Raw genomic sequence first — 14,271 nt, 5'->3', positions numbered from 1 at the left:
CCTATGTGAGTTAGAATGATGAAAACATTAAAGCTTTGCTGTTAAAAAATTATGCACGCAAAGCAAAGACATTAGAGGTCATATTACATGGACAAGCGATCCGACCACTTCGCTTGTACGTGCGCGTCGAAAATGATACGCGCGAAACGATTAATTTTGCATCACTCGGACGAGATAAACGGGAGCGAGATAAGAGCAAGTGTAATTTTAACTCTTTGTATTTACAAGTTAAAATCAAACGGAACTGATTAATGAGATGCGTGTAAACAATTTGGACAATGACTTGATGGATTCGGCCGGCTGTTTCTATCGCACACTAAGCGATGAACTAGTTTATACTGATTATGAAACTAGCGGGAACCGGTTCGAGGCGGAAACGCGACTTTGAACCGTGTGCTCGCTGATTTTAATCATTATGGTAACATTTTGCGCACATGCGGTCTTTTGACCTCTTTATTAAGAGATATTACCGATGTGGTGCAAGTATTGTTCATGTGCCATTTTAGAGTTCAATCCTTATTTTCTCAGTAATAAGTTAGGTTAGTGTAATATATACATATAAATATATGTGTAACGGCGAGTACATCACTCATCTTCGATTTGCCGATGACATTGTAATTATGGCTGAGACCTTGGAAGACCTCGGCACTATGCTCGATGACCTCAGCAGGGTTTCCCAACAAGTGGGACTAAAAATGAACATGGACAAGACGAAAATCATGTCGAACATCCATGTTGCACCCACTCAAGTCAAGGTTGGAAATTCTGCACTCGAAGTTGTAGACAACTATGTCTACCTAAGTCAGACCATCCAACTAGGTAGGTCCAACTTCGAGAAAGAGGTAAATCGTCGAATTCAACTCGGCTGGGCAGCGTTCGGGAAGCTACACGATATCTTCTCATACCAAATACCGCAGTGTCTCAAGTTGAAAGTCTTCGACCAGTGTGTGTTGCCAGTGATGACTTATGGATCAGAGACGTGGTCGCTCACAAAGGGCCTCATAAGAAGGCTCAAGGTCACTCAAAGGGCAATGGAGAGGGCTATGCTCGGAGTTTCTCTGCGAGATTGAATCAGAAATGATGAAATGCAAATGCAGCGCAAGATTGGCCAACGTGGAAATCCTTGGGGGAGGCCTTTGTCCAGCAGTGGACGTCTTTCGGCTGATATGATGATGATGACGAATATATATACACATATATGTGTTCTTTAGTAAGTTCAGACTACTGTATGTAACTTAGCAAAGCAATAAATTTGTTAAGTTAATGTCACGGTAAAAAAAAAGTACCCCCAATACACTTTGATCAAGTACGCTTGCAACAAGCACTTTTGAAACGTCATGTTAGAAGATGTTAAATATATGTAGCAACCGTTCGCCTGCCATTTTGCAGCAGCGTGTAAACTAGTTGGAAAAGTTACAAGAACTAATATCGCGAATGGTCGAAATCCGCTCTTTTCCGCACGAACTAGGCAATTTTTTGAATGTAAAGTTGAACAATCTCGACTTTTATTCTCCTTCTTTTATTTTCGACGTAAATTATAATTTTTCTTGAACAATTTCACTTCGTCTCTCCGTTGGCGCCACCCACTCGGTAATTATTCTACAGCTGTAAATTGCTGTGTTCCTTTTTAAAGGGTCAGCGAGTTCATGAATCAGCCAGGCTTATAAGTTACCATCAGCGAATTTTACATCTTTTTTAAATTAAATCTTAGTGGTAGGAGCTAGGCAGAGGCATGGGAGCTAGCTGCGTACTCACAAGTAACACTGTAGTACCACTGTCATCACAGAAAAGGATTTCTATGTATCAGTTTGCGTCGAAACTTTGCGAGAACTCACCAAGAATCGCCGTATCGTGTCTGCCCGCCAAGGTTTTTGAATTGGCTTAACAATAGGTGACGTGCGTGTCGTCACAACAAATTGAAGTCCACGTGATATACAATAGGATAGACTGTTAACTCTTGATATACCAATAATGGCGTTGTAACACTAAAGGCGACTGAGCAAGCAGGCAGGCTTATTTTCAACTTGCTAATATAACTAATTGAATGGCGGTGGTGTGTGACGTCACACGAGTGACCCACTGGCCGAAAGTTAAAGGTCCGTAGATAGTATCGAAAGCTTACTCCTCGTTTCATTGCGTCATATTCATCAAATGTATTGGGGCCGCTTTCGCTTGACCGTGCCGAGGTTGCGACCCGCGGAGTGAGTCAGCGGGCTACGTGCGGGAATGGTGTTACCAGTTGTGGTACTTAGTGGGATTATGACGTTTTTATATACTTCGGATAAAAGTTTATAGGATATAAGTAGTTTAAAGTTGATTATTGTAAATGTGTTATTTCGTCGAGTTTAAGAGATGTTTTTGTGAATATTTGGAATAAACTCCAAAACTTTCTTCTCAAAAAGGGAGAGAAGGCCTTAGCCCAGCAGTGGGACATTCACAGGCTGTTAATGTGTATTGTGAAATGAAATTAAATATCTTGAAAAATGTTTTACGAACTTATGTTTGGATGTGTACAAATTTTAAACTGGTAGATAATCTTACCAGCGGTCATTTACTTCATAAGTGTAACAACTTCTAGAACGTGTAATAACCGTCTTAGAATCAAATATCTAACAAATATTTTGTACAAATTCCAGGTGCGGACATGTCTTTCCAAGGCGAGTACGCCGCACAGGTGCTCGGGCTGGGCGCGGAGGCGAACGCGACGAGAGACGAGCCCACCAACTCCGCGCCGCGACCTGCGTCCCGCCCCCTCGCAGACCCCCCGCGGACCGCATCGCCGAAGAAGGAAAATCACACGCCTAAGTTCAATAATGTAACTACTCGTTCATGTAAAATGTCGGCTTCTTAAGTTATATTATTGCTGATTATATTTAGTCGTTTCAATATATGTAGGACATAAAATTAAGTTAACTTTTCCATGGCAATCGTTCCAGCAGCGCTTCGCGGGCGGCGGCGGCGGCGGCGGCGGCGACGAGGAGGGCGTGCTGGACCTGCGCGCGCGCGACCCGTCCGTCATCTCCGTGGGCTCGCAGCACTCCGGCACGTCCGAGCCCGCCGGCTACCTCGACGCCGTCAGGTAGTGTCCCGCTGGCGATACCCCGCCTCCCCCCGCCACCCCCCGCCTCCCCCCGCCTCACCCGTACATTGAGAGCCTCTGGGCGCAGGTCGACGGTGTCGGTGTACTCGGGCAACTCCACGTCGTCGTCGGAGCGCGACATCCTGGACCTGTCCATGCCCGACAAGAACTGCATGACGGAGGTGTGCTACGTGTGCGGCGACGAGTACAAGCGCGGCACGCTGTACAACCTGCACACCAAGGAGCCCAAGGACAAGGCCGTGAGCACACTATACTGTTAACGCTGCCTCTACGGTTATATAGAAAATTATTACCCACAGCCACTTGGTTTGGCCAGCTTGTAAGGCGGCAGATCTCGAGGGCCTGGGTTCGATTCCCGGGTCGGACCAATAATAAGTTGCTCAGATGAGAGTTCATCAATTATACATTAAGAACTTAAAATAATGTGTGTGAATTATTTTAACCATGAGTTGTCGAACGAGACCCGAAAGCGACTATTAAGTATAGCCTATTCCAACCACAACAAGAATAAACCCAAAAAAACAACTTTGACACTGATATCAATTGACGCGATACCACTGGTCGAGATCTTGAATAATCTATGATATTCACTATGAATTCGCGAAAAAATGGCGTTTTTAATGTCCGCGAAGTTGTAATCGATTATTTAAATTAACAAACAACAACAGCAAGTTTATAGTGTACGTTACGTGATACAGCAGAACATTTAGAAAATCGCATGCAAATTGTTAATCCGTGGATTGTTTACCTTTTATTCCTACTCCGATTGGAATAGGGTGTATATATATATATTAAGTGCGATCACAAAGCAATAGAAAAAGGAAACCCACTAATTAGATGTTCAAACGAGTTAGCGTTCGCGTGAATGGACAAAATAAATATATTAGTTAATACGATTCGAATACTTTCGGGCGGTCATTTTACAAGATTAATTAAACATAAAGTTACGTATATATATATATATACTGGTGGTAGGGCTTTGTGCAAGCTCGTCTGGGTAGGTACCACCCACTCATCAGATATTCTACCGCAAAACAGCAATACTTGATATTGTTGTGTTCCGGTTTGAAGGGTGAGTGAGCCAGTGTAATTACAGGCACAAGGGACATAAAATCTTAGTTCCCAAGGTTGGTGGCGCATTGGCTATAAGCGATGGTTGACATTTCTTACAATGCCAATGTCTAAGAGCGTTTGGTGACCACTTACCATCAGGTGGCCCATATGCTCGTCCACCTTCCTATTCTATAAAAATATATATATATATATATATATATATATATATATATATATATATATATATTAAAAAAGCAAAACACATTAAATATTAAATATTAAACAATTTCAAATATGGCTTAAATGATACGAGTTCTGAAGTTTAAAATTAAATAAAATAACCTTATGTACAAATGTGGTTTAATGTTATGTGTAATTAACATATTAATTGTGTCCTTACTTAAAACGTTATTAGTGTATTGAATTAATATGAAAGTTTTAATTATTACTTTTTTTATTTACTTTAAAGACACGAATGACTCATACGTATCCCGTTGGTAAATGGTCACCATTGTCCATAGAGACTGGCAATGTAGGAATAATAAATGACTACTTGTACGGTGTAACGAACTACCATCCATTGGATGTTAGATGTTATTTCCCTTGTGGCTGTTAATACACTGGCTCACTCACGTTTCAATGACAAACAACAATAAAAAGCATAGTCATCTGGCGTTCAAATAAACGGTGAGTGAGTCGGTAACAATCCAGATGGGTTGCGTTAAGCCGAAACTTTATTTTATTTACAAAACATATGGTTCAAGTAATGCGGAGAGAAGTTATAGGAAGTACCTATAAAGGTCTATTATTTAAAATTCAGGATTTATAAAACTATAAACTATGGATAAAACTTTATTTATATATATAAATGAAGCTTCTTATATATTATATAAGATAATTGAAACGGGAAGGTAATAATGATAGCAATATATCAATAATTCAATGTACTGGTGGTAGAGCTTTGTGCAAGCTCGTCTGGGTAGGTACCACCCACTCATCAGATATTCTACCGCAAAACAGCAATACTTGATATTGTTGTGTTCCGGTTTGAAGGGTGAGTGAGCCAGTGTAGTTACAGGCACAGGGGACATAACATCTCAGTTCCCTAGGTTGGTGGCGCATTGGATATGTAAGCGATGGTTGACATTTCTTACAATGCCAATGTCTAAGAGCGTTGGTGACCACTTACCATCAGGTGGCCCATATGCTCGTCCGCCTTCCTATTCTATAAAAAAAAAAAAAAAAGTATATTTATATCGTAATGCTTTTCCAATTCACAACTCTTATTTTCCGTTGTCATGGCCACATCTTCTCATCCGTTATTCTGGTTGTAATAGCAACATTTTTGTACAAAAACGAATGACGTTCCGAAATGAGCCGATCGGGTATTAGTTCTGTTGTCACTCGAATGTGACGTTAGTAATGGTTACAGGGGGGCTTGGTGGACAGTCCTGGCTTTAACTATCGTGGCATGGCATGGCTTGGCTTGGTTTGGCTTGGCTCGGCTCGCATGTGGTATGTGGCGTGGCGATGTGTAGCGTGGCATTAGCGTGGTGTTACATAATAGAAGCTTACCTCAATAACATGAAATCACAATCGTTCATTAATGTTAAATGATTTCTTAAAAAAAAAAGAAAACGATCCTATATGATTTGTATTGTAAAAAACAAATATTAACGAATAAAAAATGATATAAATTAATATCAAAGTTTTAGTCATAATTGATCTAAAAGTACTCAATCCCCGGTGTCACCCAGACGTGCCGTCACACTCGCCGCGCTGATAAAAGGCCGACCACCATCGCTGATGGGACTATACGAGTCGCCACCACGACATGGACTTCCTCTAACTCCTCATTTGTACATCTCTACAGATGTGACGTCTCCATACGTCTCTAAAAAAGCCTTTAGCATATCTCTCTATTATTTTGATTGAATGATTTTTTTTTAAAGTATCTGAATATTTTTATTTCCATGCAGAATCGGAAACGAAATTTTAGAATGAGGACTACATATAAATTTAATTGTTACATGTTGTTGTCTGGCGGTCTAAATTAAAAAGTTTCATTATTTCATACCGCGGTGTGTGCTCTATACTAATATATTACTTATTATTATATTATTAATATTTAAATGCAAAAGTAACTTTGTCTGATACATTTTCACGGCTAGAACACTGAACCGATTTTCATCAAATTTGGTATAAAGCAAGCCTGAACCCAGGGGAAGGACATGGGCTAATTTATTATTACAATCCCTCCTCTCAACATCTCTTCCCCCCTCTTTATCACTGGAAAAGCGCTTTACACGTTTGCCCCACAGGAACAGTGGGGGTATATAGGGGTTTTAAGGAAGAACGCCATAGGATCGCTTGTGCATGCTACCATGCTGCTCAGGCGAAGCCGCAGGCGAGCAGTAGTAAATAGTAAATTAGTATAGAAAGTTGTTTAAGCGGAAGTCCCTGACTACGTTAAATAACTACGAGGCTAATATGTGAATAAATAAGACATTTCCAAATGGTATACTACAAGTGTAGCGTTATAATGATATTGTTTAGTGGTCGGTGACGTCACGAATAATGATAATGATTCAATCAATATTACGCTTTAGTAAGTCATTAAAAAAAACGCGATAATGTAACTTTATCGTAAGGAGTATATTTGAAATTCGAATTTAATGTTTTATTAAATCGATTTATATGAATTTCTTATTCATCTCGATGAGTTATAATGGAGCTTAGAGACATTTGGAATGTTGTTTAGTTCCATCCTTGGTATATATAAGACGATGTGAACACTCACAGTCCAAGAGAATCAGTTCCGTAGTTCCGGTACGTGCCAATTGGTTTCAATTCAAAATAGTTCTCAAGAGGCAGCGCAATACCTTCAAAGTGGAGATCCAAATAGTAGTATTAAAGTAATTCAGTCACTTGTTGGTGTTAGAAGTAGACTTACAGACCGCCCTATGTAAAAGTGTTAAGTTCTACTAGTGGTAGAGCTTTGTGCAAGCTCGTCTGGGTAGGTACCACCCACTCATCAGATATTCTACCGCAAAACAGCAGTACTTGGTATTGTTGTGTTCCGGTTTGAAGGGTGAGTGAGTCAGTGTAATTACAGGTACAAGGGACATAACATTTTAGTACCTAAGGTTGGTGGCGCATTGGCGATGTAAGCGACGGTTAACATTTCTTACAATGCCAATGTCTATGGGCGTTGGTGACCACTTACCATCAGGTAGCCCACATGCTCGTCTGTCTTCCTATTCTAAAAAAATAGTAATTGTTAACGAAGTGAATAAATTTAATTTAAAGTTTTTATTTTATAACCAAAATAATAATACTCAGTTACCTATATCGATTATGATTAAAACAGTTTTAAAAAACACTGTCATAGAAACAAAAAAAAATATTTTGGCGGGTTACATTTATTATATGACGAGCCGGTTGGCGTGGTTGGTAGATACTTGCCTTTTCACGCCGAAGATTGTGGGTTCGATTCCCACCCAGGACAGACATTTGTGTGCATGAACATGTCTGTTTGTCCTGAGTCTGGGTGTAATTTTATATATAAGTATGTATTTACAAAAGAAAAGTAGTATATGTAGTATATCAGTTGTCTGGTTTCCATAGCACAAGCTCTGTACAAGCTTAATTTGGGATCAGATGGCCGTGTGTGAAAAATGTCCCAGGATATTATTATTATTATTATTTTATTTATGGCGCCGCAAGTGTGCTCTGCCTGGAAAAGATTACACCCCTATATCTTATGCGCCGCATACGATAAGTGACTTTGCTCTATTCCTTAAAAAACGCATAGTTTTTATATTTATGGAATTCATTAAAGTATTTTTAAATATTTTTAATTAAAATTTTACCAGCCCTCGTATATTTAAAATAACGTGAATCGATTATATAGTTGAATCAGTGACGTAGCTAGGTGGACAAGGGCCCCGGTGCATAAGGAAAGAATCGGGCTCACATCCCCTCTTTCCGCGTAGCTTGAACTTATATTGGCCTTCAAAATTGTGGATAGGAACAAGAATAGGAAACAGTGAGGTCAACTTATCCCTAGTAGGCTAAATCCATACATCGTCTATCTATGTGTTTAATAGAAGAAAATGGGAATAAATAAACAACGCACATGACTATTTTTTTTTGTTTTTCTTTAATGCTCCTCTCTTTTCAAAGCTGAGGTTACAGGGCCCTAAACTCCGGGGCCCTGGTGCACTGCACCACCTGGCCCGATAATCACTCGATTATGATATCGATTATATTTCCCGATAATCACTCGGATCAATATTGACGTCGTGCTCGGCTGAGCGCCGACCGTTGTATTGTGACGTGACGTTCCCGTCGTCTGATGTAACGAACGCTCCTATGTTTATTTACGTTTGCGTTTTCATTCGCAAATATCGTGTTAATATAATTATCGCCATTTTTCATAAATGTTCTTCGTATAACCTTTTTGATATAAGGTATTTGATATAGGAATTATATAAAAATCCGAATATTCTATTTGTGTACACTAAGTATCTCATCGTTTTTGAAGCGTACGCGTTCATGTTTTTGTTCTTATCCAGTGCGCCTTGATTAAATATAACTTAAGATATTAATAAAAATACAACAAAAAGAAAATTATTTCTTAAAAATAATTTAATGTTTTTTTTTAGGATTCTTCATATTTATATTCGCACACGCATTCACAAATATCGCCAACGTAAGCTGACGATGTCTGATTTTACTGGCGGTAGAGCTGTGTGCAAGCCCGTCTGGAAAGGTGCCACCCACTCATATTCATATTCTACCACAAAATAGCAGTACTTGGTATTGTTATGTTCCGGTATGAAGGGTGAGTGAGCCAGTGTAATTACAGGCACAAGGGACAGAACATTTTAGTTTCCAAGGTTGGTGGCGCATCGGTGATGTAAGCGATGGTTAACATTTCTTACAATGCCAATGTCTAAGGGCATTGGTGACCACTTACCAAATATCTATAAAAAAAAATGCGTTACGTCATCAGTGTGCTTAGTTCACAAACCTCGCAACGAACGATCGTGATCATGTGTTGTATATAGTAAGTAAGTAAGTAGTGTCGGCGTGTTATCGGACCACTGTTACGAGTGTCACACAATATAATTGTATAAAGCACACCAAACTACGCCGCGCGTACAAGTCGCCAGACTGAACACTTCGTTGTTATTTATTATTGAACTAGCTACCCGAACAAGGCGCTACATAAACTATTAGCTTAATAAAACTCCCCATAGGCAGGGTCTTCAACGACCATCGTCATGTTTCCAGCCAATGTTCAAGAAACATTATTGAATTATACACCTAAATCTTCCCTCGTAAATTACTCCGTCTATTGGTGAAATCCGTATGAAAATCCGGAAGTTTTTGAGTTTACGTGCAGACATACAGACGCGGCGAGGGGACATTTTGTTTTATAATATCTAGTGATAAGAGGCCTCGTTGGTCTAGAGGCTAGATGTTAATCCGTAGACCCGAAGGTCCTGGATTCAAGTTTTTCTGTCGAAAATACACTAAGTAGCATCCCGGAGTCTGGTAGTTGGTAGTGTGTACACTCGTGTGCGCTGGTCCTGCGCCTGAACTCATTCCGGTCGTGTCGGTTGCCGTCCGATCGGGTTATAAGAGTATACGTAACATTAACAGCAGTATACGTAACAAAAAAATCACTCAATCCTGTTTTTATTTGACGCGTTCGTTTTACCCCGCGAGGTCCGTTTCTATTAGTGATTCCATATGATAGTGGCTTAATGACGTCCGCGCCGCTTTGTCGCACTAAACATGGCGTGTAGGACGCGCGAGCTGTGACTTACTATAGCAATAATACACTAGAGTCGTAGCTAACACACACACACACACAACCACACACAGACACAGACACAGATTAAAAAGTTGATAAATAAACAGGGAGTTAGACTAATGACTAGAAACTAATTAATTTCCATACAAAATATACAAATTTAATTGTCCGGATCCGTGGTAGCTTTACATTTAATATAATCTTGTAAAATGACAATTTAAAAATTATATTTTTACTTTAAATATAAAACATATATATGTTCTAAGCTTAAAATTATCATATAGTTTATAATTTAAATTGCATAAACAAACAACGTCGCTTGTGTTCTCACCTTTATGAGGGAAAACATTGATAGCGGCTATCGGAGAGGTCACAGTTTGCTCGTAATGTAAACATTGGCCCGTCGTGTCAGGGGGCGGGTCAGCCAGTGTAACGGTTATTATTAGATGCGCAAACAATCAGGCCAAGTCCGTCAAACAGCTGACGTTGCTGGAAAACTTTCCGTTTATATACAATACTAGCTAACGTCCGGCGTGCGTTGCAACTTGCAATAACTTGTTATATTTGCCTGTAAAATATCCAATATGTCGACCACCTTAGTAACTCTATTACTTTGAAACATATATATCGATATCTATTTTAATAGATACTGTTTTATTCAAATATAAGCGTTATATGTTTTGTTTTAAAAATATCACGTAGTTACGTAAACGATTATGAATTATTGACTTTATATATTCTGGTTTTATTCAGCTTTGGTTGTTAGTATGTGCGCGTCAAAACTTGTTACCGTGTATTTAGCAAGTTCTGTCTGATTGAGCTCAAATTTTACGGACACTTGTCGTGGGTGTCGATGGCAGTATTATTTAGAATACTTAATTTTTTGCTTTTGGTATCGAGGTGAAATAAATGTTTTTTTTTATTATTATTAATTTAAATAGCTATATTGTATAAAATATTACATTCAATTGGGTACTAATAATACAAGCGGGACACGAGACTGCGGTCCCTGAATGCGAAAACCGTACTTTTTTTTCGTTTTATAAAAAAGGACTTCAAACTCCTTTCCTCGGCTTAATAGTAAGGAAATCTTTGCAATTGAATTCGATGACGTTAAAAGATTTTCAAGTAAGTAATAAATGTTCTCGAGTTAAGTATAACACAGCCGGAGTCGCGCCCGCCGGGCGAGCCGCCGGCGCTGACGCGCGCGTGTGTGTGTGTTGCAGAACAAGCAGGCGTACTTCCCGATCTTCGGCGAGCAGCACCCGCGCCCGCCGCGCTCGCGGCCCAAGGACGCGCAGGGCACCGTGCGCGCCTGCGCCGCGTGCCACCACCACCTGCTCTCGCAGTGGAGCGCCTACCAGGTACCGCCCGCACCCGCGACTGTCGGCTTGCGTTTCCACGACATTTTTAATATTTAAGCGGTTTTATGTGACGCATGGAAATACTTCGAAATTTAAATGTGACATATATGCCGTGATCAGCGTAGAGGGGGATCCTCCTCGTGTTGACTCGGGACGGACTATTTTTAATTCGGTCGTATCATCCGATTCGATTATTGAAAAAGAGTATTACGAGCGCGATAACGTGTCTAAAATGTGTAATAGTCGCATAGGAAATGCTATAATAAAGTCGTTCGATAAATACAAGATTAAATATTACACGCCGAAACTGATTTCAATATCAATTTTGAAATGATGAGTATACAAAAAATATAAATAGAAAAGTACTCTAAGATGAGATTCGAATCTATATGGACTTTGGTCGTGTTGACGCTACATCTTTGCATGTCACCGAGTCTGTAAATAGTTGGTTCGAATGTCTTCTGCAAACACATTTCAATATTTATGCAATAATACATCTGAGACGAGTGCAGTGTGTACATATATTGCAGCATCTCAGACGAATGACAAACCAGATTTTGTAATTTATTTGCTACTAGTTAAACCGAAGACAATTTCAGTCGGACTTCAATTTTGGCATTAATTCGATTTGATATTCTTGTACTTTGTTTTTGGAGATAAATGAACAGTCTAAAAGAATTAAAAAAAAAATGTTTATGTATTACAAACTAGTTACAAGGTTTATACATAGATTATAAGGTGTATATATATTTATACCCGCTCTTCCGTCAAGACGAACAAAAGTTACCAATAATTTTGCTTAAGAATATATTGAATTGGAAGAGTTAAGTTGATAGAGACGTATTGATAGTCTTTTACTCAAAGTAACTTTACCGAACTATTGGACATTTAAGGGATGATACATAATTAAAAGTATGTCGTTAGTTAAAAAATATATATAAAGTCTCGCAAATAATGTACCGACAGAGGAACAGCGCGCGAGAGCGTGTTTGATAAAAGGATTTTTTTTTTATACAAACGATAAGATAAAAGTAAAGTCGTCCGTTGGTCCGATCTGGTCCGTTGATCGGGTTTGATGCTATCATCTGTCATTCTTTGATTAAAACATGTTTAGACAAAGATTAATCGTTATTTTGAAACAATAAATGTTTCCAAATAATTGGCTGTATTCAATTTTTTAATTTCTTTTTTTTTAAATATTAAAGTTTTTCTAAAGACGTTTTCTTACTCGATGCTTTGTGCAAGCCCGTCTGGGTAGGTACCACCCACTGATCACATGTTCTAATGCCATATAGCTAGTTGTTGTGTTCCGGTTAGAACGGTCAGTGAAACTTTGGGCGCAAGTTACATAACATCTCAGTTTCCAAGGTTGGTGGGGCATTAGCGATGTAAGGAATGGTTCATTTTTCTTACCGCGCCTATGTCTACGGGCGGTGATGACCACTTACCATCAGGTTTCCCATTTGGCCATTCACCTACCTAAGTATTTAAAAAAAAACAACGCTTTTATCAGACACTGTCTTAAATTGTACATACAAATATGATGATATGTAATATTTCAACCCTGAATATTCTTTTCCTACATCGGATACTTATTTGATTCTTTAAACACATGTTATTTTTAGCTTGAATATTTACTAATTAACCTTTAATTTGCGCTCTATTTCGTATATAATATTAATTCCTTTTTTTCCGATCAACATAATTCCAGTCATGTCCATGTTCAATAATAATCTCTCTAAACCGTTTACGATATATAACAAAATGTGTATCAGCTTATATATTAAACGTTATGAACATTTGTCGTTTTGCAAATTTAAAATTAAATAAATTGTATTGTTTGTTTCGTATTGAAAACACATAGATATAAATTGACCCAAAGGGCAGGATCAACCGAGTCCCGATAAGCCCGTAGACGTAGTTATTTCTTATCATTCAAGTTGTAAATATATATAAACATGAAGCTTCTGTCTTGAAAAAATATTTTCTATTATATTTATCGCTAATAACTTTAAATAATAACTAAATAAATTATATATGTTTAATTTAAAATTGTATAAATTGTATAATTTAATAAATGACATATTATATTAGCGAACAGTATAATTATTTTGTAATATATGTATGTATGCTAAATTGTATCCACTTTTAGAACGATTTGTATGTAATACATCCAATAATTTGGTAATATATGCGAGTTCAATACGTGTATGTATACAGTTTAATATTGACGAAACACATTTTCGAGCACACTATGACTTTTCAAGAATACGATGAAACATAACTTTTACCGAAGGTAACACGACCGCGACGGTCGCGACCATACGGCGCCGCGCACTCGTCCGCTCGACACGTTCGCCGCGCACGCTCCGAGCGCGACACGAACCGTCCGATATCGTACATCGATAGACAGTGGATACGTACTCGGTGACAGTGCTCGTATGTCCAGTGTCTGTGATCATGATTGTGTACTTTTATGTCAAATTATGCAAAACCTTGGAGTGAATTATATGTAAACTGTGTATTGGTGTGCGTTTCGTTTGGATTGTTCACTCGCATTGTATAGGGATTGTATGTGATTATGTCTCCGGCAACTGATAAGGTTTGGAGTTATTTTAAATTAAGTAATTATTGATAATTATAAAATCGAACACGTTAATCTTAACCGATGTATATTCGAACTGCTAAATTTGAGTTATAAATTATCTCGTGTTTGGTGTAGGAGAACATCGTGAGGTAACCTGCATGTGTCGAATGAAAGTCTGTCTCATGTGTACCCCACATAGCATAGCCGAGATGGCCTAGTGGTAAGAACGCGTGAATCTTAACCGATGATCGTGGGTTCAAACCGGGCAAGCACCACTGAATTTTCATGTGCTTAATTTGTGTTTATAATTAATCTCGTGCTTGGCGGTGAAGGAAAACATCGT

The 14,271-nt window shown here is 38.8% G+C and overlaps 1 protein-coding gene across 4 annotated transcripts in view; it reads left to right on the top strand.

Annotated features, from left to right (window-relative positions):
• LOC126777147 (uncharacterized) overlaps positions 1 to 14,271 on the top strand; it is a 152,683-nt gene that overhangs the window by 65,326 nt on the left and 73,086 nt on the right. For 2 of the 4 annotated variants that reach the window (XM_050500062.1, XM_050500061.1), the window contains exon 1: positions 13,679 to 13,943. Coding sequence is in view for 3 of the 4 variants with exons in the window: in XM_050500061.1 (XP_050356018.1) it covers positions 13,923 to 13,943 (21 nt within the window). In the remaining variant the exon portion in view is untranslated. Of the gene's footprint in view, positions 1 to 2,636; positions 2,816 to 2,936; positions 3,080 to 3,167; positions 3,340 to 11,203; positions 11,342 to 13,678; positions 13,944 to 14,271 lie in introns of those variants that run through there. The other 2 variants (XM_050500060.1, XM_050500059.1) reach the window with 2 other exon arrangements.

Source organism: Nymphalis io, chromosome 22, assembly GCF_905147045.1.
Source record: "Nymphalis io chromosome 22, ilAglIoxx1.1, whole genome shotgun sequence".
Classification (NCBI taxonomy): Eukaryota; Metazoa; Arthropoda; class Insecta; order Lepidoptera; family Nymphalidae; genus Nymphalis; species Nymphalis io.
The sequence above is the reverse complement of the archived record's forward strand: the minus strand, read 5'-3'. Positions and strand labels throughout refer to the sequence as shown.